Source organism: Seriola lalandi, unplaced genomic scaffold, assembly GCF_002814215.2.
Source record: "Seriola lalandi dorsalis isolate HSWRI2012SDOR001 ecotype SW California unplaced genomic scaffold, Sedor1 jcf7180002054516, whole genome shotgun sequence".
In the NCBI taxonomy this organism is placed as follows: Eukaryota; Metazoa; Chordata; class Actinopteri; order Carangiformes; family Carangidae; genus Seriola; species Seriola lalandi.
In genome coordinates, this window is record NW_019525069.1 from 737,124 (window position 1) to 760,294 (window position 23,171).

Consider the following 23,171-nt stretch of genomic DNA (forward strand, 5'->3'; position numbering starts at 1 on the left):
CATGGTGGCGCTAGAGGTAAAGTCAGGGGACCACTAAAGGTCCGTAGGATTCATCTTCTGGGAACCATGAATGTCCGTCCAAAATTTATTCCAATCCATTCAGCAGAAGTTGAGATATTTCACTTAATAGGGGAAAACTTCCTGCTGGTGGCGCTGGAGAAAAGTCAAGGGCTCATTGACATCATTAGATGGCAATCCATCCAGTGGTTAATATTTCAGTCTGAATGGACTCCCCAAACAACGGACATTGCCATTCCTAGCGCCACACTGCTAGCATTGCTAAAAACAACACAAGTACAAAGCAACAGAAATTGAAATCACGCATTTATAATTTAATTAACCGGCAGGGTAAGCAGATGTTTTGTGAAGAAACACAATTTTATTTGAACTTATAAAGTTCAATATCTGCCGGCATTATTTACTTAACTTTTCCATTTACAAACTGCAATAGAGTGATTATGTTTAAATGACTAAACACTGTCCATGTTCACGGCTTTATGACAGATGGCAGCCAAAAGGTCAAAGACACGCATGAGGCTCACTGCAGAGGGCTCAATCCAGTAGGAAACCCCTGTGTGTCTCTGGTGAATCCCCTTGAGAGAGTCGCCACCAAAGGCTTTTTTTGAACTCAGCCAGCTTCAAAGAGAGACCCCCTACTTCTGGTCCTGATTCCATGAAGGCAGACAGCGCCGAGCTTAGAGACGCCTACACCTCATTCATTCATTCATTCATTTACAGGCTCCCAGGAGTCCATTCAGTACCGCGCGTGCTGGGGACAAAACCAATTTAACATTCAACTCAAAATATTTAGTCAATAAACTCCTGCTGACTGGGTAATCTGTATAGTGACAGATAACAGCTCATTAGGCAAGTAACTAGATAATCACACAGAGAAAAAGTCAACACACGCATCAGTGGAATACTCAGTAATGTCTATCATCAACTAACCAAACAGTAAGAGGCTAAAAAACAAGCAGGGTATTACATTTTTTGTTATATGGTATTAGTATACATATGAACTTTAACTTTTTAATGTTGTGTGTTAAATTGAATATTTTACATGCCTTACGTTGCTTTAAAATCTGTCAATTGTCATCAAACCTGAATACAAAGTGTCAAAGGTCAAACCTCTGAGACCTCCGTCAAGCAGCTTCTTCTTGATGCAAATGACGCTGTGTTTTGTCCACCAGGCAGAGAAATCACACGGGAGCCCCACTGCCTGACTCTCGCCTCTGACTGGATGTTCTATGATCTACTCTTTACTTAATGAGGTGTCATGTACAGTTTATATAAAAGGTATGACCTTATTAAACTGTGAGTGAAAGGGTGAAGCAATAGCTGGGGAAAGATAAATGGCAAGGCTGTATGGAAACTCATTTAGCCTGTAACATCCATGGGACAAGAAGCCATCATACTGATTGTTCAGAGATGTATTACTGACATTTGTGGCTCCATTCGAACGGTGCTACAGAATAAAATATAGGCAATATTAAAGATAAGAATATGACATTAATTTAAAACTGATTCATTTTTATTAAGGTTGTTTGAAAAACAAATTTTTTCAGAAAAATTCCTCAATTTTCATTCAAATTTAACAAATATTAGAAACAAATTGACCCTGAAATCAGCTGTAAAATACAGAAACAAACAAAGCTAATTAATATTTTAAGTGCATCTGGGTTCTTTGCAATGTTTATCACACACAACCAAGAACCCACAAAAATGTATTCGTAGAACCATAATCGTAACCAGAATTTCATAGCTATAAATGCAGAAGGTAAGAGATTACTTCACAAAAAGCCAGGCTGCTTTCTTAAATCAAACCACTTTCCAGAAAACACTTCAAGCTTTCCAAACCCTGTTCTTGTTATTCTTTTCCTTTAACTTGATTTCTGACAGCCAATTCAATTAGGCTGGATATGTGTGGGTGTAAAAAAAAAGGCAACATGACAAACTCTGAAGATGGATGGCAACCTTTGCCTCACCATTAAAATCACAATTGCGTCATATTGAAGCTCAATCCATTGGCGTATATCCAGCAGCAGCAAAATGAACACAGGGTGGACTGCAGCGACAGACAGGGTCATTAACTAATCCCCTTCTGCAGGTCGGTTGTTTTTGAAAAGGATCTGCGTGCCAGATTTTCACTTTCAGCTGCCAGTGGTGGAGACCACTTTTGGTACTGTTAATTTAAAGTTTGTCTAACAAAAACATTGCGATAAAAAATAAATCTAAAAGGCAGACTGGTAAGCGTTTCGCTTTCCGAAGATAAGGCGTGGTGACTCATCGGCCACCTGACCTTAATGGCAGTCTGTGGGGACATGTTGTCTGGCCGAGCGCCTGTCGGATTCATCGGGCACCAGGGGAGGAGCTGACCTGTTGGTAGATGAAGGAGTAGAGGCTGACGTCAGGGCGCCGACCGAGGCAGCTCCTGCACACTGTGCTGTAGTACTGCCCCAGGAGATCGTACACCTCCCCTGTAATGGAGACAAGGAGATTGTGTATGTTGCACAGTGGACTGATATTACAGCAAGGGAAATGTGGACAAGTTTTCACCATCTGTAATAAGCCATATTATTGTGTCATGAGTTCACATCATTTACAACAAAATCCTAAGAGGAAACAGAATTCTAAAATAAAAAAATGAATCATAGGGTTAAACCATGCGCCACACTGTTGGCAGTGCAATCACAAAAAAGTGCATATTAGAGAAGCTCAGTTGCATATAAACAAGAAGCAGACAAGATGCTTGTTTGCCTTACCGACACCGATATTCCTCTGAGTGAGGAAAGAGTGCATGTTGTGGACATCTGTCATGAGCTGGCTGTCACCGAAGGTGAAATAGGCTACATCTCGGCCCGCCTCAGCAGCTGCCAGCATCTGGAGCAGAGCTGGAGGAAAAGAAGGCTGCGTTAAATCTAAACAGTGAGAGTGACACAAAATCTGTTTCAGTGCAGTAGAAGGATTGTCCTTTACTGAATTGAAACTTGGCTTATACTTTGTTCTCACGCTTTAATCTTTTTACTACAGCAAAGGTCAAATAAACAGAGGTTTGAGGAGTCATCCAGTAGCTGAATCACAATTAGTGAGTGGCAACAGCCTCTGTGGCATGTACAGTAAAAGGTAAATAATCGAGGGAATAGGTCTCACCCCTACTGAGAACTCTGGATTAGTTACAAAGAGAGGCCAGGTCTGGCCCCGGAGAGCTGTGAATATTTTAAGAGACTGGAAATGTGTCTGCTGATTAATGAAGGTACGGACAGTGGCAAGTTAATGAGGAAAACTGAATCAACATTTTCAGAAGAGGGCTGAGCTGAGTATGTCTGCGCTTCAGCAGTTTCTCTCCTCTGTTCTGTTACAACTACTTTCTTCAAAAATTATCTGACAATTAAAAAATAAGTGGCTATGCGAGGCCACAGAAGGTAAACCCAGGAGGAGAGCGCCAACTGAATTACGAAGCTCTTCCCGGGAGGCATGTCATTAAGCAGGCACTAGGTGATTGTGTCTATGGAGGGCTGTACCTTGCTTCAGCTAATTAACAAATATGTATGGATGTATGTATAGCTTGAAAGCACAGGGGCGCTAAGTCAGGTGGAAAGTGAGAAGCCGAGCTACTACTGCAAGCGGTTAGTATAGACTCTCCTTAAGCTCCCTGCTCAGTGACAGTGAAACAAGGCTCAGACAAAGTGCTGTAACGGATTGATGGACTCGAGCAAGCGATCAATTTCACTATTAATGAAACATATTAACTTTGTCATTTGATCAATAGAAGGAAGGCGACGAGCAGGCCTTAAGTAAATGAACGCATTCCCAGAAGACAAATGGATGCCCACACTGATCTACTGGAGCCTTTCAATCTGAAATGTATTCTGTTATAACCAGGAGGAGAGTTCGCTAAGACTGCCAAGTGCGCAAAGATGATCCGAGCATATTTCGGCACAAAATCTGCTGACAGCAGTGTAACGTCAGCGCTTACCTTTGAGACGCGTGTCTCCTCCAAAAACCCCACAGCCCCAGTTCCCTGTCGCCACTGCCGCAAGGTTTTGACTTTGTTCCTCAGGGCGAGCAAAGCCACAGTAGGCCTAAATGACGAGGCAGCAAGTTAGGAAAGGAAATGTAAGGACAAAGAAATACACAGGTTGATATGATAGGACATAAGATCAAGTAAAAAAAAACATTTGCTGTGTCTGAAATTATTCACTACTCTCTATGTAGAAAACACTACTTTATTTCATAGTGAGCTGAACACTGAGACTTATGAATCATTACTATGAATCATCATGATTATGTAGTGTCAAATAACTGTTATTAAAAGGCAAAACATTGCACTATGGGATTTTTAGCAAAAAGCTGTATTTGTGCTACAAACACTACATTTTGTGGGAATTTTAAGGGGTTATATATATATTTGGACACTGAGAGAGAGAGATTTAGACACTGAAATAAAAATCAATATAATGTACTAGGTAGCAAATAGAGAGTGATTTCAGACACTGGCACTGCCTCACAATAAGCAAACCTTCTGTTCTCAAAATTGTGAACAAACGTGGTTTTCTTGGGGTGACATTACATCAAACTGTCGGCCACATGAGGCCGTGCCATTCGAGTGAGTGGGGAACGATATGTCATTTGGTACAAAAAGCCAGAATCAGCTCTGATGAGCCTCAGGTCTTGGGATCAGCCCACTGTTCCAGATCAGTGGTATGTATAATAAGAGCCAGCCCTACAGAACATCTCCATACCATCAAATGTAAATGGAATATATAGAAAGCGAGCGACAAAGTAATTCTGATGGCCTGCAGGCCTGAGCTCAACACATCGTTCAGTGAACGCGCGCATAGGTTGATTGGCCTGACAGAACATACATTTTTAACATTGTGTCATTTGGCAAATTCGCACCATGATTTCACTGCCACTCGAGAGAAACCGGCGTGGGTTTTACACATTAGTAATTGCACACTGCGGACAAAATCCATGTGCATGAGCATTTCACACGTCAAGTGGGTTATATGTCACATATGTCAAAATAATTTCTAGTAGCAGCAGATATTAAATAAAAGATCTGAAGGGGCTCTGGACATTAGTCTTCAGATTGAAGATGAAGTCAATTGTGAAACTGAATCGTAAGAGCACATCCTCTCCCTGACCAGTCATAAATTCTTCCTGTGAAAGGGCAGATATGACAGTTCACTAAACAATATTCGAAACAGGATTGATCTTCATGTTGGTGCATTCTTCACACCCCTGTCAGAGCTGTCAAACTCCTCCATGCTTTCTGACGGCAGACTTGACAACATTAACATCTTGATTTTCTATTACGAATGAGCATCTTGGACTGGGAAGACACCACATATGGAAGGATTCCTATTTTTTTTTTAAAATCTGTGATGTAAATTTAATAATTGTGATTAATCACCCTGAGGTCAATTACGTTGATTAAAATTCATTCTGGGCCTAATGGACAGTGTAATGAACAAGATTAAGCTTATTCTCTACATAAATGACAATGCATCAGTCTGCATTACACACGTATCTGTAATTCAAATATTTACCATGAGAAAAGTAAACATGAGTCAATGTCATCTCAGCTGGCATTTGTGAAGAGACAGTTTTCCGATTGTCAGGCAAATGGATTTACACTGAAACCATTAAACCTGTGCAAACCAAGCATGATGCGAAATGACAAATAAATTAAAAAAATTACATCATTGTAGCCATACACTGTTAAAGAAACGAGACTATAGGGGATCAAAGCGTAACATCAAAGTGTAGTGGGTAGATTCCCATCACACTTCCACTGCCATAAATTAAACTTAATTTGTCTACAAAAGAAAAATAATGCAGTTAGAGCAGCACTTACCATATGCTTACTAATATCAGTTTTCCAATGAGCTGGCATGTTTTATTTTGTATGTCAGACATTTTCATCTAAACCACAGTCTGATCTTGTGCCAAGCACAAGAGCAAAAGGCAAAACCCAGTATTTATCTTTCGAAAACCAGACAGACAAGAGAATGAAATGAAAATACAAGATAACCTTGTTGAGTTCTCGGTTGATTCTCTCTGGGCTAAACTGTTCAAGAAAGTTCCTGAACTGCAGTGCATCAATGGCCACAATTTCTGTACATCTTCTCTGCCAGCCGTCTCTGGAACAAATCATAGAGATAGTTTTGCAGTGTTTTCTGTACAACAGATGGGGCAATAATTTCTTGTAGCTACATCCATGTTAGAAATAGGAAGATGACCAAGGCATGTTATGAGACATTAAAAGCCATGTCTGTAGTTTACCATTTTCTAACAGAAAATTCACATGATACTTAAAGCTTTAAATTACTACCTTTGAATGATGAAAAGTTGCATAGAATATGAACATTTGCTAAACTAATGCTCTTGGTGAGGCTGTATTTAGTGCTTTGTATTAAATGCTAACATCAGCACAACAACGTGATTTTAATGACAATGCTAACATGCTTGAGGTTTAGCAGGTATAATGTTTGCCATCTTCATCATCTTAATGTAGCCTGTTAGGATGCTTGATTTGCTAATTAAATTAAACACAAAGTAAATGTCATTTGTTTTGCTGGTATTTGGTCATAACAGTCAGGTGATCACCACAGTCAGTAGAATTAATTATCTGGGGACCATGAAAATTTGATTGCAATCCATCCAATAGTTGTAGAGCTATTTAAGTCTGGACTAAAGTGGTGGACCGACCAACCAAACGAAATTGCCCTCCCCTGAACCAGGCTGCTAGCGCCTGAATTGGTTGTAGGGAAGGGGTTAAACTTAGCATTAAGCTATAATTTATGCATTAGTGCCATAAATACCTTTGGGTTGTGTCCTGGTGGCTGCCGCCCCATTGGTAGGTGTTAGCATAGCCTGTGTATTTACTGTACTGCTGTGTACCTGGTAATAACAAACAGGGATATCAGACACACACCGTTGCAAAGCATGAACATATTCATCTTGATTTTTATGTAACAAAGCTGAAAAGGCTGGTAAGATTACATTGCATTGACAGACACATAAAATTCATTTTAGCTACCAATTATGCTAAATGAAACAATGGTTCAAGGGAAATGACAAGAGTATTTCAATTTTGGTGTAACTACAATCAATGTGTTTTGATTTCACAGAGATTTATAAACTTTAATATGACTGCCATTGATATACTTTTAGTGGTGGATATATTATGCTAAAAAGGTTGTGTAGCAAATATCATATTGTATAACTGTATAACATCTTCTGAAATATACTTATACTTATATAATATACATTGACACGAAGAAAGGGAATAATATCAACATCCTACACAATACTAGTTGATTTGAATATTCATTGTAATAACAAAGGGTTTTCAGGGGGTGTGACTGTAGTGATCCTGCCTGATGTGATCGGATGAAACAGGAGCAGCTGTCTTCTGACAAGAGGAAGGTCAAGTCATTGCTCCCCCCTTAAAACGACGTGAGAGGCAGCGACTGACCGCCAGCCCACAGGGGAACACTCAACACCCGTAAAAGGGGAGCGGAAGGTGGGGAGGCAACAGCACAGTCAAACAAATGAGGCCACAAATTAACTTCCCATTCATTAGCGCTCATTAGAACCTGGCTGTTGAGAGCACTCGCTGAGCTGCTTTATGCTGCAAGGTGAATAAACCAAGTGATTAGTAGCGGGGTCTTAGTCAGCAGGTATTAGGAGGTGCACAATGGGGGAGGGAATCTCTACAGCACGTTCCACTTGAGAGGCATTTCACTAATAATCACCACCTCTCTCACTTTTTTTTTTTTTTTTTAATTTTAAGTAAAAAGAAAAATTACTGCTATAATAAGCAATAATGCAATGAGACACCTAAGCACCTAATTTAGTTCACCAGTATCTCTAGATATACTGCAGAACTAACAAGTCTCTACTCAAGTATGGACAAATCAGATATTGAGGCGCTTCAGTCCCACTAAGGCTTCTGGATTTTGAGGTGCAGACTTTACCCTGGGTACAGAAGAGGCAGTGTAGATTTGTGGTTGGCCAAGTCACAGTTGACAAAAGACATGAGAGAATACTAAGGGGCTTAGTATCAGCAGTGTCAGCTTTTTTTTTTTTTTTTGCAATCATACAACTGGCCACATACACTCATGTAAACTTGTACCCCCAAGGGAGCTAAATGAATATTTGTATCTACATTAAAGTCCGAGCTCTTGTGCTACTAGCACAATTTATAGACCAATTTATGGATAAAACATTCTGATGTTAGAAATTAGAAATAAAAATGTAAAGTATGTAAAGTTCACAACGAGATAACACTACCACCGCTAAAACTAGATGGCTTTGTGTTAACTATGCATACACCTGACCTTTACTGGTTCTCCAAAAATATCAAACTCTATGATCAACCACATTTGCATTTGAAAGGCATAACCTTCAGGAACAATATAAATTATGCTTTCGATTTTTTATGCAACCCATTTGTCATTTAAAAATGATTTGTTGTGGGAAGCAGATCAATCTTGGTCAGGGAAAGATGTGTCTGGTTATTAGAAATTATTTATAAACAACAAATAGGTTGCATAAAGATCAGTAGGTATGATTCCCGATGTTCCTGAAGGTTGTTCCATTCATGTGTAAATACATCAAAACAAAGTGTCTCATATTTGTGCTGTACCAGAGACTGTAAAAGGTCAGAAGTGCCTCTCATTGTTGAGGTAAAAATGAGCAACTGTAGAAGTTTTACTACTGTATTATTGTCTGCGTGTGAAGAAATTAGGATAAAATGCTACAACATTTTAGCCATAAAAGTTTTCAAATTAAAAAAACAAAAAAATCACACTTTAAGGCCATTATTGGTTTCTCCAAAGACTATTTTCAAAAATGTAAAACCACAATTCATGCTGGTAGATAAGTCAAAGCAAGATTTCGTCCCTATGCCACAATCTCCTGCCTGTGTTAAGCTTGTACCGTAGTTTCTGGTCAGTACTGCCATCAATGAATCATACGACTTCTCCTTGATACTATTTATACTTTTGACCGCCGCAACGGCAGCCAGATACCTAGCAATCAAGGAAAATTCAATTAGGCCTGGGCACTTTTGCAAATTTCAGTGCAGACATAAGATCCATTAGCTTCCCTACTGTATGCCAAAACGTATCACAGGGGAATATAATTTACCACATGGCCACAATGCAGCAAAGACTTGGACTTTTACAACGCGGGGACGAGAGATACGGGCAGGGTTTAATAAAGATGATGGAATGGAAGAGTCCATTAGTGGAGCAGGTCTTGGGCAGGTCTTCCAGCTATAATTAATTCTGGGCCCCAGTAATAAAGTTAAGTGGCGTTAGTGGAGGCGAGGGAGAGATGGCCGGCAAGAAGTCTGAAGGTGACTCCACCGAAACAAGTAGATCTGATACAGTGGTATGATTGGTGATCAGGAGGGCGGAGGCTCCGTTTCCTCACTTCCTGCTCTAACCCAACCCACTTGTTATGCAATGATAAGGCAGTTCATCTGTATGGGTGGCTGTATGGCCATCTACTATGTAACAGTGGTTTAAGTTATGGACTTGCATGACATGACATAACTTAACAATGTAACAGAGACACATAATGTACAAATTGTCAGAACTTTTCCACTAAAAACATCTCCTTGTGTCTGGAAACAATACTGAAGAAGGCGGGGAGAGGAGCCAAACAATAAAGTGGCATACAGTAAAACCAAAACAATGAGCTAAAAGAGACCTTATGGTCATTGTTAGTATAAAAGAGTGATGATAGCTGCTTTAGGGCAATACTAAAGGGGCAATTTTAACATCTGCAAGGCTCAATAAAGGGCTCACTAATTGTGTTTAAAAGGAAATAATCATGAATTTTTACAACGCAGCTTTAAAATCCACACATTACTGATTTAAATGATTTTTATTGAGGTGGACTGACAACTGGATTTGTGTACGCTTCCTTCAATTCTGACAAGCTACTGCCATATTACATAACACTGGTTTCCTAGCTTCTTCATCTAACGCAATCAAACAGCCACAATAGTATATAGACAAACAGTGTTAGATAAAAAATAAAAAAAAAATAAAATAAAAATAACAGACGGGCGCCATCAGCCTCCTGCCGGGACTCCTCAAGGCTAGCCCTTGTTAGTGGGTCTGCCGGCCTGTCCCAACGTTGTCTGCTGCAACCACTCAATACTGAAGTACAATCAGTGGGAATTACTCAACAGAAAGACCCAACAGAGCAATCAGGAAAGCCCAATCTCCTGCTCCCGACTGATGCAACTCTCCGTTTTACAGCCAATCAAAAGGAAATATGTGACAAGGACAGATACAGAAAACAGGGTAATTGCCACAAACATCCTTTTGCCTCTTGCTGAGCCAGGATGGGGTAAATAAATTGAAGGTGTGCAATGTGCACTGACACATGCTGTGTGTGACCGGAAACATTTACAGTTTCCTCTGTCAAATTATAGGTCAAGCATGAGAAAAGTGAACCCGAGGCATTATTGATCTTATCAGGATCAACGGAATAAATCATGAATAATTGATGAACAGGACTCCTTCAGCAGGAATTATCGTTTAACAAGGTGAGCGAGAATTTTTGATCACTGACCTGTGATGATCAAACATTCGTTATGATCCAGGGCTTCGGTGAAGAGGCGAGAAACAATGAGCTCAGGATTGATCAGAAAACGGATTTCCTCTTGAACCAGACCAGAGCTGGTGACTCCTCCTCCCACAAACTGATTGGCAAAATCCACCTGCAAATCAAGAATGAGAATCAATAAAATGTTACTTTCAAATATTTGATCTTTTGTCACATGCATGTATTCTTATGAAACAAAACAGCAGACAACATAATCTAGAAGTGAACTAAACATTTTCTCTGACTGTGAATTATATAGCTTCCCAAACTTGAGGAAAACACCCCATGAAAGGGTGTCAGCCCTTTTCCTTTTACTTGTGACAGAATCCCAGACAAGCTGATCGGGAAGGTGGCCTGAGGTGCTCACATTACTCAGACCTCTGTCCCCCATGCCAAAATGAGCTCTCTCCAGGAGCAGCACTTCAGTGTGCTGCTGCCAGGAGCAAATATCACAACAAGAGTGCAGGCCTACAGTCCAAAGCAAACATCTCCCTCCAGTCATAACATGCTGCTAAATTGACTGCTGACTGATGCCTGTGATATCTTTTGCTGCTTGTGTTCTTTCAGGTTTGTGCACAGATCTCTGGGTGACACTGATGTACTTCTTTATTTTGGTCTGTTTATGATTCAAAAGAAAATACGCATCTCTTCGTTTCAGCTCAGACACAGACGTGGCAACTCATTGTTTTAGTCAGAAGGCAGCCACGTGGAACATACATATAATCCAATTTCTGGACTGACAGTTGTTGCTCACTGGCCTGTAGAAGAGACCAGACCAACCCCGTCACAACCTCAGGAAGAGGCTGCAAAGGGGCGAGCTGCAGTCTGAGAGCAGATCTCCCCAAACTGGTCACTCAACTCTGGGACAACAAGCCAGACTCCAAAGTCTGCTTTGACAGGCTGTCAGCACCCCTCACCCACCCAGAGCAGAGCACCCATCAATCCAGGCCGCAGTGTGCCCCGGAGCTGGTCATGTGTGCACATCAACTGTCAGCTTGTGGCAACTGGAGGCAAACAAAAGGTGAAAGGCAAAGCAGGCCATCCTGACAGTGTACAGGAAGCATGGCCGACACTTTGAGCATAGGAGGCTCAGAGGCCTCGACCCCAGTCCCAGCACACATTCCCTCCGACGTGTCACAGGCTCCCTCAAAGGCCTTTTCAGCACTGGTAAGCAATCTGGTTGAAAGACTCCAGAATGAGGTGGCTCAGTGACTGACTACAACAGGGGGGGAAAGAGGACGGGAACCAAGCATAGGGAGGAGTATCTCTCCAACTAAAAACTCCATCAAGCAAAAAAACTATTATTCTGCAAATTAAAGTTCCTCTAAATCACACCATTGTGTTGTCTTTCCACAAGTCAACACTCCTGGGACATTTCTCCTCCTCTGCATCTTACCTGAAGCATTCCACAACCATCATCCTCAATGGTTCCTTCACAAGTAATGTGGAGCTTTGTGAGCGGAGTCTGTGAGCTGAAACAAAGAATAAATTGTTTCCCAGTTATCGACAATAGGTCAGATGATGGATCTTTAATTGCTTCCAAACAGCCTACTGGATTTATTCTACTGGCAGAGACAATCAACATACTACTACCATTTCTATTAGTAATTATAATGTTTCCTTTACTTCTTTAGTTCAATATACTACACCTTTTCCAATTAAGGGGTTTATCCAAACTTTTTCGTGTGAATGTTAGAAGTCCAGTAGGCTCTGAAAAGCAAAAAAAAGCAAGTAACAATGTCACAGCTGTGTCTTACTTTACATCAATAAGAATGCATTACTGGAAAAAATGAAATTACTCATGAAAATGAAATCAGAACACCTACTTTGCTCAGTGACATTTTTGAAATAGCACATCAGGGTTTTCAGCTTCTCAATCTTCTTTGAAGAGGACCCCTCAAACAGCCTGAAGTCAAAGAGAAATTGTATATATGATGCTCCTTTCATAAAAATGAAAAGATAGTTTTTAAGCAAGCGAATTATGCATGGCATCACAGAAAACCACCAAGTCTTAGACTCAAAAAGCTATAGCCAAGACCTGGAAAAATGAGTCTCTGTAAAACCAGTGCCATAGAGACACAAGACCTCCACTTTAGCCATGTGAGTTCAGTCATGCTTTAACTTTTGATATGAATTAGTTCATCTCTCACTCAGCTTCTCTTTCAGTCACTAGCCGATTATGTAGGAGCTCCTTCACTGTTACGACAATGGAGTTGCCCCAGGCTTGCCATCACAGAGTCACACTCATGTGCCACTTCACAGCACTCACATAAAAAAAGGAACAGAGAGGGGAAACAGGGCTCCCTCCTTGGGGATACATTAAGAAGCCCTGTGTCCCTTTTAAGCAACATCCTCAGGAGGCAAAGGGTCAGTCCGCCTGAAAAGTAACACACAAACGCGCGCACACAAAGCTGCTGGTAGTGCGGTGCAGTTGGTGGGTTTGAATGAACTTTCAGCATTAAGCCCACCGTCTCCCTTTCGAGCAAATCTATAAAGAGCCCCACCGCCCGCCTCACGAGCCACAAAAAAAGAAAATCATTTCATGTGAGTGGAATGAAATAATGATAAAAGCTTGATGCACTGGGGGCCCTTCAGGGGCTGAGAAACTCATTCATCGAAGTCAACTCCTGCATTCGTTTCTCTTTTTTGTCAATGTGGCCCCTAGAAACAATCATACGTTGTGTAGTCCTCAGGGCAAACTGCCTTTGACATAAGCTAGCCACTAGTGAGAGTAGGCTTTTAGTAACAAATCGCAAAAAGGGTCTTCTGGGAGTGAGGAATTAATACACAATTATATAACATCACTATACTCCCCACAGATGTGCAGAAAACTATGATGTAACTCAGGAAAAGGGTATAAGTGACTACAGTAGGTATAACAGCTGGGTTTCTGCATCATCAGCAAAAGAAAACTTAGCTAATAGCACTTCATGGTAAAATAAGTTTATAATAAGTTCGCTTAAGAACACTTTGAATGACAGAGCAAACGTACAAAAAAAAAAGTCTCAATTGCCACAAAGTCTCAATTATCTCAATGCAAATAAGAAATCTGCACTGAGATAAAAGAACATCTGCAGATAAAAGCTTTGTTTTTACTTCCTTTACCTATCCTGCGAGCACTCTTGTGAAATGATAATGAAGAAGAAGAAAAAAAAATAGAGGACCCCAAAGAACGATTGTTAAATAGGAAATAAATAAATGAAAACATTTCAAAGCATTTAATATCTGCCTCACACCAAATTGGTGTTACCAAAGTGTTACCCACAGGCTAAAATGATGACACTTGCTTTCCTTTCAAATCAGAGCAAAACCTTTATGTGAATGAAATACTGATGCAATTGAACTTAGTGTTACAGTCTTCTGCAAAAACAGCCAATGGCCTTCTCCATTGTCAAAGGCAGCCATCTGAGTCAATGTTAATCCAATTCCCACCTCCATTTAGGTAATTACACTATGATGCCAACAGAGATGGGGGACATGACTGAGAAGCGATCTGCAGACTGATTTTGCATTACGCGACCCAGACGATCGCCTCAGTGAAAGTTTGCAGGGATTAAAAAGAAAAAAAACCTCCTGCCATCCTGTTTGTCATAATCGACAATTTTGAAAAAAATAAAAAAGAATTGCCTGTGAACTAGAGTTACAGTGAAAGAAATAATGACAGTGTCCTAATCAGCAGAATTAATAAGATCAGAGGTTTGAAACAAGGGTTGGCTCCGATGCAAACCTCCTATTTAGTGTCTTCTTTACTGTCTGTACCCTTTTTGTCATTCATACATTATCAGTGAATCATTTTGCCCTCATCTCCTTAAGCTGTATAAAAGCGTACATCATTTTTTTGAGACAGAATGCCCAGCTGTGGTTAAAAATGTTGTGATTAGATAAACCTAAACATTTGGTTCTGGTAAGTAGAGCAAGCTAAAGGAAAGGTCTACCCAGTACTTAATAATATAACTACACAATTTAAAAGCTCAGTGGCTTTTAAAAATGCCCCAATGAACAGTGACTGATGGGATCAGTGCCTATTTTCTGAAGGTAAAATCTTTCAGATTGGTGTGTACGGAAGTCAGATTGATCACTGCACTGCATTGATCAATACACTCTTGCTAAAAGATAGTGTTTGCTCATGTGTAATTAAAACTACGTACAATGTAAATGTTGTTTGCCTCAAAATGGTAAGTGAGGAAAGCATATACAGTAGTGCCCCCTCATGGAAATGAAGCTAGTTGTCACAGCAGTATCATTTATGATCGTGTAACTTTAAGCATCATGAGTCAAAGCACATCCCTACATTACCTGACGAAGTTGATGTCTGGATAGTTGCAGTACTCAGTCCTTCTAGAGTTGCGTCGCGGAAAGGTGCAGAAGAAGGCGTTGGCGAGCAGACATGCCACCTGCTCCTGAGACATAGTGATGGAGTGGTTCGTGCCCCTCTTGAGGAGGGGTATCGGCTAAAGGACGGAACAGAAGTACAACCGAGGAAGGTCAAAATCATTTGTTTTGTCAATTTGCCAAATGAAACACTGAAGTACGTTGCATAAATGCAATTATTTTGCAGTACTCTGCTCTTCTTGAATCAGCCATCATAATTACAATCAAGGTCCTTTCGTGCTCACATGTGATCCATACTTCCAATGAAGGTTATGGATTTATACATAAAGAATGCATCAGTATAAGCAGTTCTGTATCTGTTGGGCTACAAGATGCATGGACAAATGTTGGACGACTTCTCACTTTAGGTTCTCCACTAAAAACTGTTAAATTACCAAGTTATTTAACAGTTTTTTATCAATGGCATTTTCAATAGATTTATTTGAGACTAGCCAAAAAATTGTATATCCATTTTAAACAGATTCTTCTCTATTAAAGAATAACAACTAATTACAAAAAACTTAACCCAAGTTTCCATGTTACAGATGTGTAGACTGAGGTTTCATTTTGATGGTCTACAACAGTTTGCCACATGTACGCTTGAATAATATTTTAGCACAAATTTGTTTGCTTGAGAAATGTTTCACTTCTGTGGGCCACTTAACCAAACTAAATCTAACACACAGATGTAAAATTAAAATGAGATGATTGGCTGCTGCTTGGCCAAATGAATACACAAAAACCTTTTTAAAGAGACTTTTTCAGCTATATCTACATGCCCAAAAAAACACATGACCAAACGGACAATAAAACATCTGATAAATGACTATCAATAGCTATTTGCCTTGACCTCACCATTTTTACTACTATTTCACAAGCCTGTTTGTCCTGCCATGACCTTTGGGATCAACCTGCTGCGGTGATCTACTATGTCACAGACCAGTGAGTCAGTGTCCGATAGTTAGTGATGGCTGTTACCTTGGTGCAGAGCTCAGATGCTCTCAGTGCTAATTGCACCATGTCTGGCAACAGGGAACCAAACAGATGTTCGGCAGCATCAGGCTCCAGGACCTAGGAGAGAGAAAGAGATCTGTTTATGTTTGTTGTTTTGCCAGAAAACTCAGCTGTGACATTATTAGCTGTTTGGGCTGAGTAGTTTGAGACGGACAGATCACATTATCAGCTCTGGTCCATATCAAAATGTTGAGACTTTATGGGCAATTTTACAGAGAAACAGAGATTAATAACAAATAAGCAACACAGAACATCATAGGGCAATACGCCTCTATAAAAATGATTAAATTATAATACCGTGCATGTATATATCTGACTATTATCCCATATTGGACCTTTAAAAGATTAAATGAAAGATATGGCTTCATATTATTAAAATACATCTGGCTTTAGTTGGACAGTTCATCTACAATAATATCACCAGAACCAAATATTCAAGTAATATACAAACCATCCATGACTCCACAACACTGCCTAAGTGCACTAACATATCTTAGACAATGTACCATACTACCTGTATTTACACCCATATTGGCTACAAAATGTCAGAATGATCAATCACAAAGCAATTTCATCAAGGCTGCAGGACCACGCCAGCTGATTAAACAGTCTTCCTGGAATAGATGCAAATGACCGAGCATTTGAAATAGAAAGGACAGTGTGTTCCCAGGACAAGGAGCCTTGACTGGTGATTTAGCCTAGAACATTTATATTATGGCAAAGGAAGCCTGACTAAACACTGTCATAAGTAATGACCTGGTTGACATCATAAACTGCTCCTATGGGCGTAATAAATGAAGGCAGTTGACAGAAAGACGGTGGATATAGCTGAGGCAGTATAAGCCGAGCTCTTTAAATCAGCAGAAGACAGTGCATCAAATCAACTGAACTAACTCTCTGTATGACTTGATACAGGTCTGTACATCACACCAAACTGACACAGTAATCAAGCAAGATGTCAGGGTGTGGGCAGTGAGAAACCAAAGCTCCCATGTAGATTTAACACAGCGCCTCACACTCCTGTTCCTATTCCCCGCAGGTACGAGCAATAAAGCAATCTGCTTGACTGCGTCTGTGGACGTGTGACCATGTAAAAATAAAACACTTGCGTGCTCATAACCGTAAATACAGCGCTGGCTGGGCTGCAGAAAGAGACATGAACAAAAGTGATGCTGTCCATCAACAGCTTTTCAGTTATTCATAAGATGTGATCGCTGAGATGAATATTCAATGAAGTTGCCCAGCCCGTCATTCTATGCCATTCATGTCTACTTTTCTCTGACACTCAAAACCGCCCTGCTACAGAGTCTCCACACTGGCTTCTCCAGGGTAAAGTAACAAAGTGAAAAATGAGATACTTTATATTGTACTGTTTGCCGGTCCCGTGTACAATCCTGTGTAATTGGCTTTTCAAATTAAATGTGTTACACATCAACACTATATTCTGTGGGCTGTATGAGCTCAGTTCCGTCACTACATTGCAAATACTATACATGTAGCATGATTGCTACTGCCATTTTAGACTATTAAAACATAGATTCATTACTCAAGTTGTGAATAAATTCTGGAAGGGAAAGAAGCAATAAACAGTCTCGGTTAAGAGGAACTGCGTACCAACTTTGCAATAATACACAGTATAAATAAAGCAAATGTATTTTGTGTGAGCTACAATTACATAGAGGTGGCTCTAAAAAGTTAGTTTTACATTATTTCCTTAATCATCGGTGATACCAACACATTCATTTCAATCAACAAAACAATCAAATGTATAATGTTATCAGCCACAATTTATTGGCACCTCACTTGAAATCCAACTACTTCAATATGTTTAATGGTACTTGACATTTTGCAGTCTGACAAAAATCTAATTTTGCCATTCCAGTGGACCTGACACAATCCAAATACAGCTTTGACGACAAAACTTGGCCTGTGGGTAGAGCCTCTTAACATGTTCAGATTTTATCTCATAAAACTCCCATTGTAATATGATTTATGGTATACATACGGCACACAATTGGTTCAACAACATACGGCTGGAGTAAAGCACTCTCTGGGATATAATGCCAGCCATTTTCATTTCTGACAAGTTACTAAATGTGACCTTTTGGCAAAAGATTAAATTATTTCTCTAGACTCCCACTTTGCCTCTGAAGGGCTGCAACATTCTCCCGTGCGAAATCCATTAATGTTCTTGTGCAAAAATGACAGAAACACATCTGACATACTGGCGTTGCATGTACTTTTTACCTGAAATGTAAGAAATCATAAAACCTGTGGCTGATGTAGTCTAGATGATGCCATCAACCAGAGAGTGGATGAGCACTCCCTTACTATGAGAAAAATAAAGCCTATTATTTGTCTAGTCTTATAGGCTCAGGATTTCTTGTATGAAACACTCATGTCACAACATGTCCCATCGCTTCAAATGGAATATTCCCATCCCCTTCATGAGCCAGACAAGAGTTCAGCCCTCCCTGATTCTCTACACAGGATGACGCAGAGTGCGTCAAGACAACAGATGATGGATGGCCTCCAAAAGAGGCTGGAGAAGACACTGACAAATCTGAGCAATGACCAGTGAACTAACAGTGCTCTGGCCATCATGATGCAACTCAGGTCTATTTTCCTCTTAGCCTGTAAAGAAAATGACTTAGCTGAGGACAGTAGAAAAAAAAAAAATAATAAAAAAAAAAAAAAACAATCACACCTAAAAATACAACCACATAATCTGAGCCTCAGAACTCAAAACAGCCAGATGTCCAAATAGCACAAAAAGATAAATTATGTAAAAATTAACGCGCGTGCACACACAATGTTTGAGAAAGCCACGGAACAATACAGAGCAAACATTTTCCACAAAATATGTTCAAACCTTACTCACACAAAGAATTTACTTTAAAAATAAGCATTTTTGACTCTCACGCATTTCACATGACAGGCTCATCACACTGTACGTACTGTTCAAATTCAAGACTGGGTTTTGAAGCACTGTGACAAAACGTCTGCATAGTTGTTGTGACCTTCCTGTGTACATGGTGCTATGAAGATATTAGGCTCATCTATTGATAATGATTCACAATGCCACTTAAATACTGTTTATATTAAGCTAAATCTAATCCGGTGTTGAGACATTCGCATCCCTGCGCCTCTCACAAACTGAAGATCACCAACTAATGAGCCATCTGCACCTTCTTTAACCCGAGGTCTGTGAGAAGCAGCAACGCTGGTTTACGATGCCTTCTGCTGGGCAGTTAAGTGTCATGATTGGACAGTTGATGTTTCATTAGTCTACAGTTAATCCTCTCACATCTTTAACATGCGCTTCCCTCTGTGTTCCCATGTCTGCATGCCAGCATTAATTCAATGACTCTTCCAACAATGTATTTTTTTTTTTTAAGACCAGCAGAAACTTCATTCACGTCCTGGTTCAGTGAAATTCATAAAAAGATCAGTTATCATAGCAGATATTTATTGTTTTACCTTAGTGCAGTACAAATGTAATGCTGTGAAATCCCACTTCTGGGCATGTGAGGCACTGTATTTCAATACTGCATTCTGTAAGAAACAAATTCAGCATGTAAAAATTAGTGTGAATCAACATTTTAAGTCAGAATGAGGATGCATGTGTATTAAAACAAATTCTGAAAGCCCTTAATGAGCCTGTCAGTTTTCTAAGCTCATGGTGCCATCTTGTGGCATAATATGGTAACAACAACTATAGCACGCATGAGGAATAAATTAGGACTTGCCAATAAAATAACACATATGAAACTTGCCTTCAACTCAAGTGGACTTGTAAATTTCTTGTTTAAAGTTTCCTTGATCAGCTCCCATCGACTCTTATTCTGCATTTCATGTGTTTCCTGTTGAAGCACAACTGTTGTTAGTTCTCTGCAGCGGGAATTCAGTTCAGCTTTAAAATTGCAAAGAATAATAATGTTGTCAGTGATCATTTCAACATTTGTAACTGAGAGAAGAAGCATGAACAGCTGCTGTGAAAAATTATATCCTCAGCCTGGATGGATAAGCACCATAACCTGAAGAATGTCTTGACAGAATTACCTAAAGTGATATTTTAACATTTTTTAACAACTCAATACAGTTAAATATCATGGTGGTTATCCTATCAGCCCATTGGTAGCAACAATAGACTGAATATGCCTTTAGTTGGGTCTTATAACGTGATTACACTGTTTACATGACCCATATTGAAGCTATGGTGTACAATCTGTGAATTCAAAGCAGTCTTAAACGCTTTTAAAGATTTTAATATGCCATTTGTGTGTCTTTATAAACATAATCCATGACTACAACTGTTTTTATACTGACAGGTCTATAAACACTTGAACTATTACCTCATCTTCTACAGGAAACAGGTTACTACCAGAACAGGGCATCTTGACATGGACATTGTCCCAGGTATCCTTAAACTTAGTAGGATACGGAACAGGAACTTTACCATTCTGAAGAAGGTCTGTCTGTCAATGGGAGTGGATTAAAAAAAATGGCATTAATACATGCAATATTTGTATGCAAACCAAATAGCTGTATTGACAATAAAATATACATTCGCCAGAAACTTAAAGATGTTGCTGTATGTTAACACTTCAGTTTTTTGCAAATTATTCCATGATGCAGTTTTTCTAGTTCTGGTCCTCTGTGATAGAATTTCTCATTTTGATGTTTGAGGTTGGGTTTCATTACCCAATTCTATTTTGGATCTGGTTTTAATTTTGATAAAAAGTTTCCTTGGGAAATAGCGGGAGATCCTGCTTCCAAACATCTGATGCTGCCTAGCTGTTACTCTGATACTTTTTTAGCAGGGCACGGTCAGAGAGTATAAGAGAGCACTCTAGTGTGAAAATATCCCTCCTTCTGTTTCTGTGCAGCAGCAGTCCCTTGGCAAAGGTTTTAATAAACTTTAAAGACAACTTGGTTTCTTGATTCTTATTTCAGATTCCCACTACATACAGTAACCTTAAATATGTAACTATTTAAAAGACTTCAGCCAGCCATTAAAGTCTGGCTTAAACTACACTTAACATACTAATATAATATTCCTGCAGCCACTTAATCTATACAAAATTATGAACTGGTGACTGGAGCAGCATTTACCATAAAATAGGCAAAAACTACCACTACTCTTTGCAGAAACCTGCAAAAACATTGTGGAGGCCACTGGAATTTCTGTGTGTTTCTCTGATGTAACCACCTGTAGGGTTGTGCATCCTATAAAAAAAGAAAGAACTGCTCAAACCCTTATCATCACAGTGTGCTGGCCAGGAACATCCTTCAGCGGAGGAAGCCATCTGCCGCATTCAGGCATTCTCTTAAGCTCACTGATTGGCGTCCCCAGCCATTTGACATCAGCAGATGGACTCTCCGTGTCTGTGTCTGCATCTTGTTTCTCTGGAGGTTTATCTGGCCTGACCCGTCTCACAGGTAGACGTGGTGATGAGGTCCCTGAAAAGAAATCTGTTATTTTGGTACTGTGCTTGACAGAGCCCTCTGAGTTTGCTGCGCATGTTTCCATTTCTTCTTTTTCTAATCCACCATCATTGTGGGACAGTGTCAGCATAAGCCCACTCCCTGCAGAATCCTTGGAAGATGGCGACACCGGATTGTCTTCTTCCAGGTCTTGTGGTGTCAAGGGTTGGGTTTCTTCATTCATGTCAGAGACTATAGGTTTTTCAGCATTTTGGAGGTCCAGAGAATGAGCTGAGGTGCTTTGAAAGGCACTGTCATCTGCAGTTTCCTCCTCATCTTGGGTTTGGCACACTTCATCTGTATTTGGGTTCTTTCTGGGCTTAACTAACCATTGGTCAAGAGTATTTCTTAACTTCTGCTGCTGTCTGAGGCTGATTTTTTGATGGGAAACGTTTGTCTTCACACGTCGTAAACCACCTGCTCCAGTCTTTGGCTGTATATCCATCTTCATCTCTGTGTTGTTTTGCCCCTTTTCTTCATCGACTGTATCATTATCACTGCTCTTACTACATGAAGATGGGCCTGGAGAATAAGAGAAAAAACTGTTTTAAAAAAGAGAGATAATGAAATAAAGCTGATAACTTTTGACGTGTAATCTGACAATTGTCTGATTATTACCAAATTACCTTGGAGAGAAGATGAAGGGGAGGTTGGGGCACGGTTACCAACCCTGAATCTCTTTGCTAAAGATTCAAAGTCTGTCAGTTCAGTCATTCTGAATAAAAGGAGAAAACAACACAATCCATAGTGTTTTGAGACAGAGCAGCGTCTTGGCAGTTTAAAAATTAAAAGACACTACAGGTATACTCACAATACAACTTGAGCTGACACCAACAGTGAAGTTTTTGTCCAGACTTGTCTCTTGGGCAGTCCCTTCTTCAATAATTGAGCAAATCTTAAAATACGATATGCAGCCATACATGATACTATTTATTTAAAGGAATCCCATTTCGGTGCTTTAGTCAGGGACGAAATTTGATGAGTTGCTAACTGCTAATAGACTTAGTAACGTCAGCTAATGATGTAGGAAAATGCTGACTTTAGACGATAACAAACCATAGCTTATTAGCTTACATGCTAACTAGATCTGAACTACACCGGGTTGTTAAAACAACCGAAAACCAACCTGGTTCAGAATAGCACTTGAGCAGGTACTGGGTAGAGTGACAGCTTTCTATTAAAAACAGCTTCAGGGTACACCACAAGAATGTTTGTTTGTCTTTGGTCTATGTTAAAAGCACAACTGTACTGTTTACTGTTTGCTAAAATTCAATGGTGGCGCTGCTCAACGTCAAAACACTTCCGGGGCGCGAGTGACGTAACAACTTCTAAAATAACGCGATATCTCCAACGCTCTTCAAAAAAAAAAAAAAAAAAAAAAAATCTCCAAAGTTGTTCTCCGTTTATCTCAATAGTTTTGCTGTAGTACATACTGCTTACATTTTGCATTATATACTTACCGTGTCTTTATATTAACAATGCTAAATGCTATGATAAACGGAGAAGTGACAAATGGCAGAAACCCACCTTCTTGTGACTGTTAGTAGTAAAGCAAGTATTGTTTAACCGGTGGTTATAATATTCTAAATTATGATATAACTGTCTGGTAAACCCTCTCGCAAATATTTGCTGTCATTTCAATCCACCTTTGCATTTTGATTGTTTTA

The 23,171-nt window shown here is 39.8% G+C and overlaps 1 protein-coding gene across 1 annotated transcript; it reads right to left on the minus strand.

The window, feature by feature from the left end:
- Positions 1 to 1,513: 1,513 nt before the first annotated feature.
- LOC111660223 (poly(ADP-ribose) glycohydrolase) lies at positions 1,514 to 22,822 on the minus strand. Its single transcript, XM_023413407.2, is given in 18 exon segments — positions 1,514 to 2,363; positions 2,365 to 2,477; positions 2,763 to 2,891; positions 3,977 to 4,082; positions 6,038 to 6,146; positions 6,828 to 6,906; positions 10,600 to 10,747; positions 12,029 to 12,104; positions 12,282 to 12,342; positions 12,459 to 12,538; positions 14,929 to 15,083; positions 15,982 to 16,074; positions 19,498 to 19,572; positions 19,794 to 19,880; positions 20,373 to 20,495; positions 21,275 to 22,026; positions 22,131 to 22,219; positions 22,316 to 22,822. Coding segments are annotated over 18 exon segments (2,445 nt in total). The 5' UTR covers positions 22,423 to 22,822; the 3' UTR covers positions 1,514 to 2,300.
- Between the last annotated feature and the right edge of the window lie 349 nt (positions 22,823 to 23,171).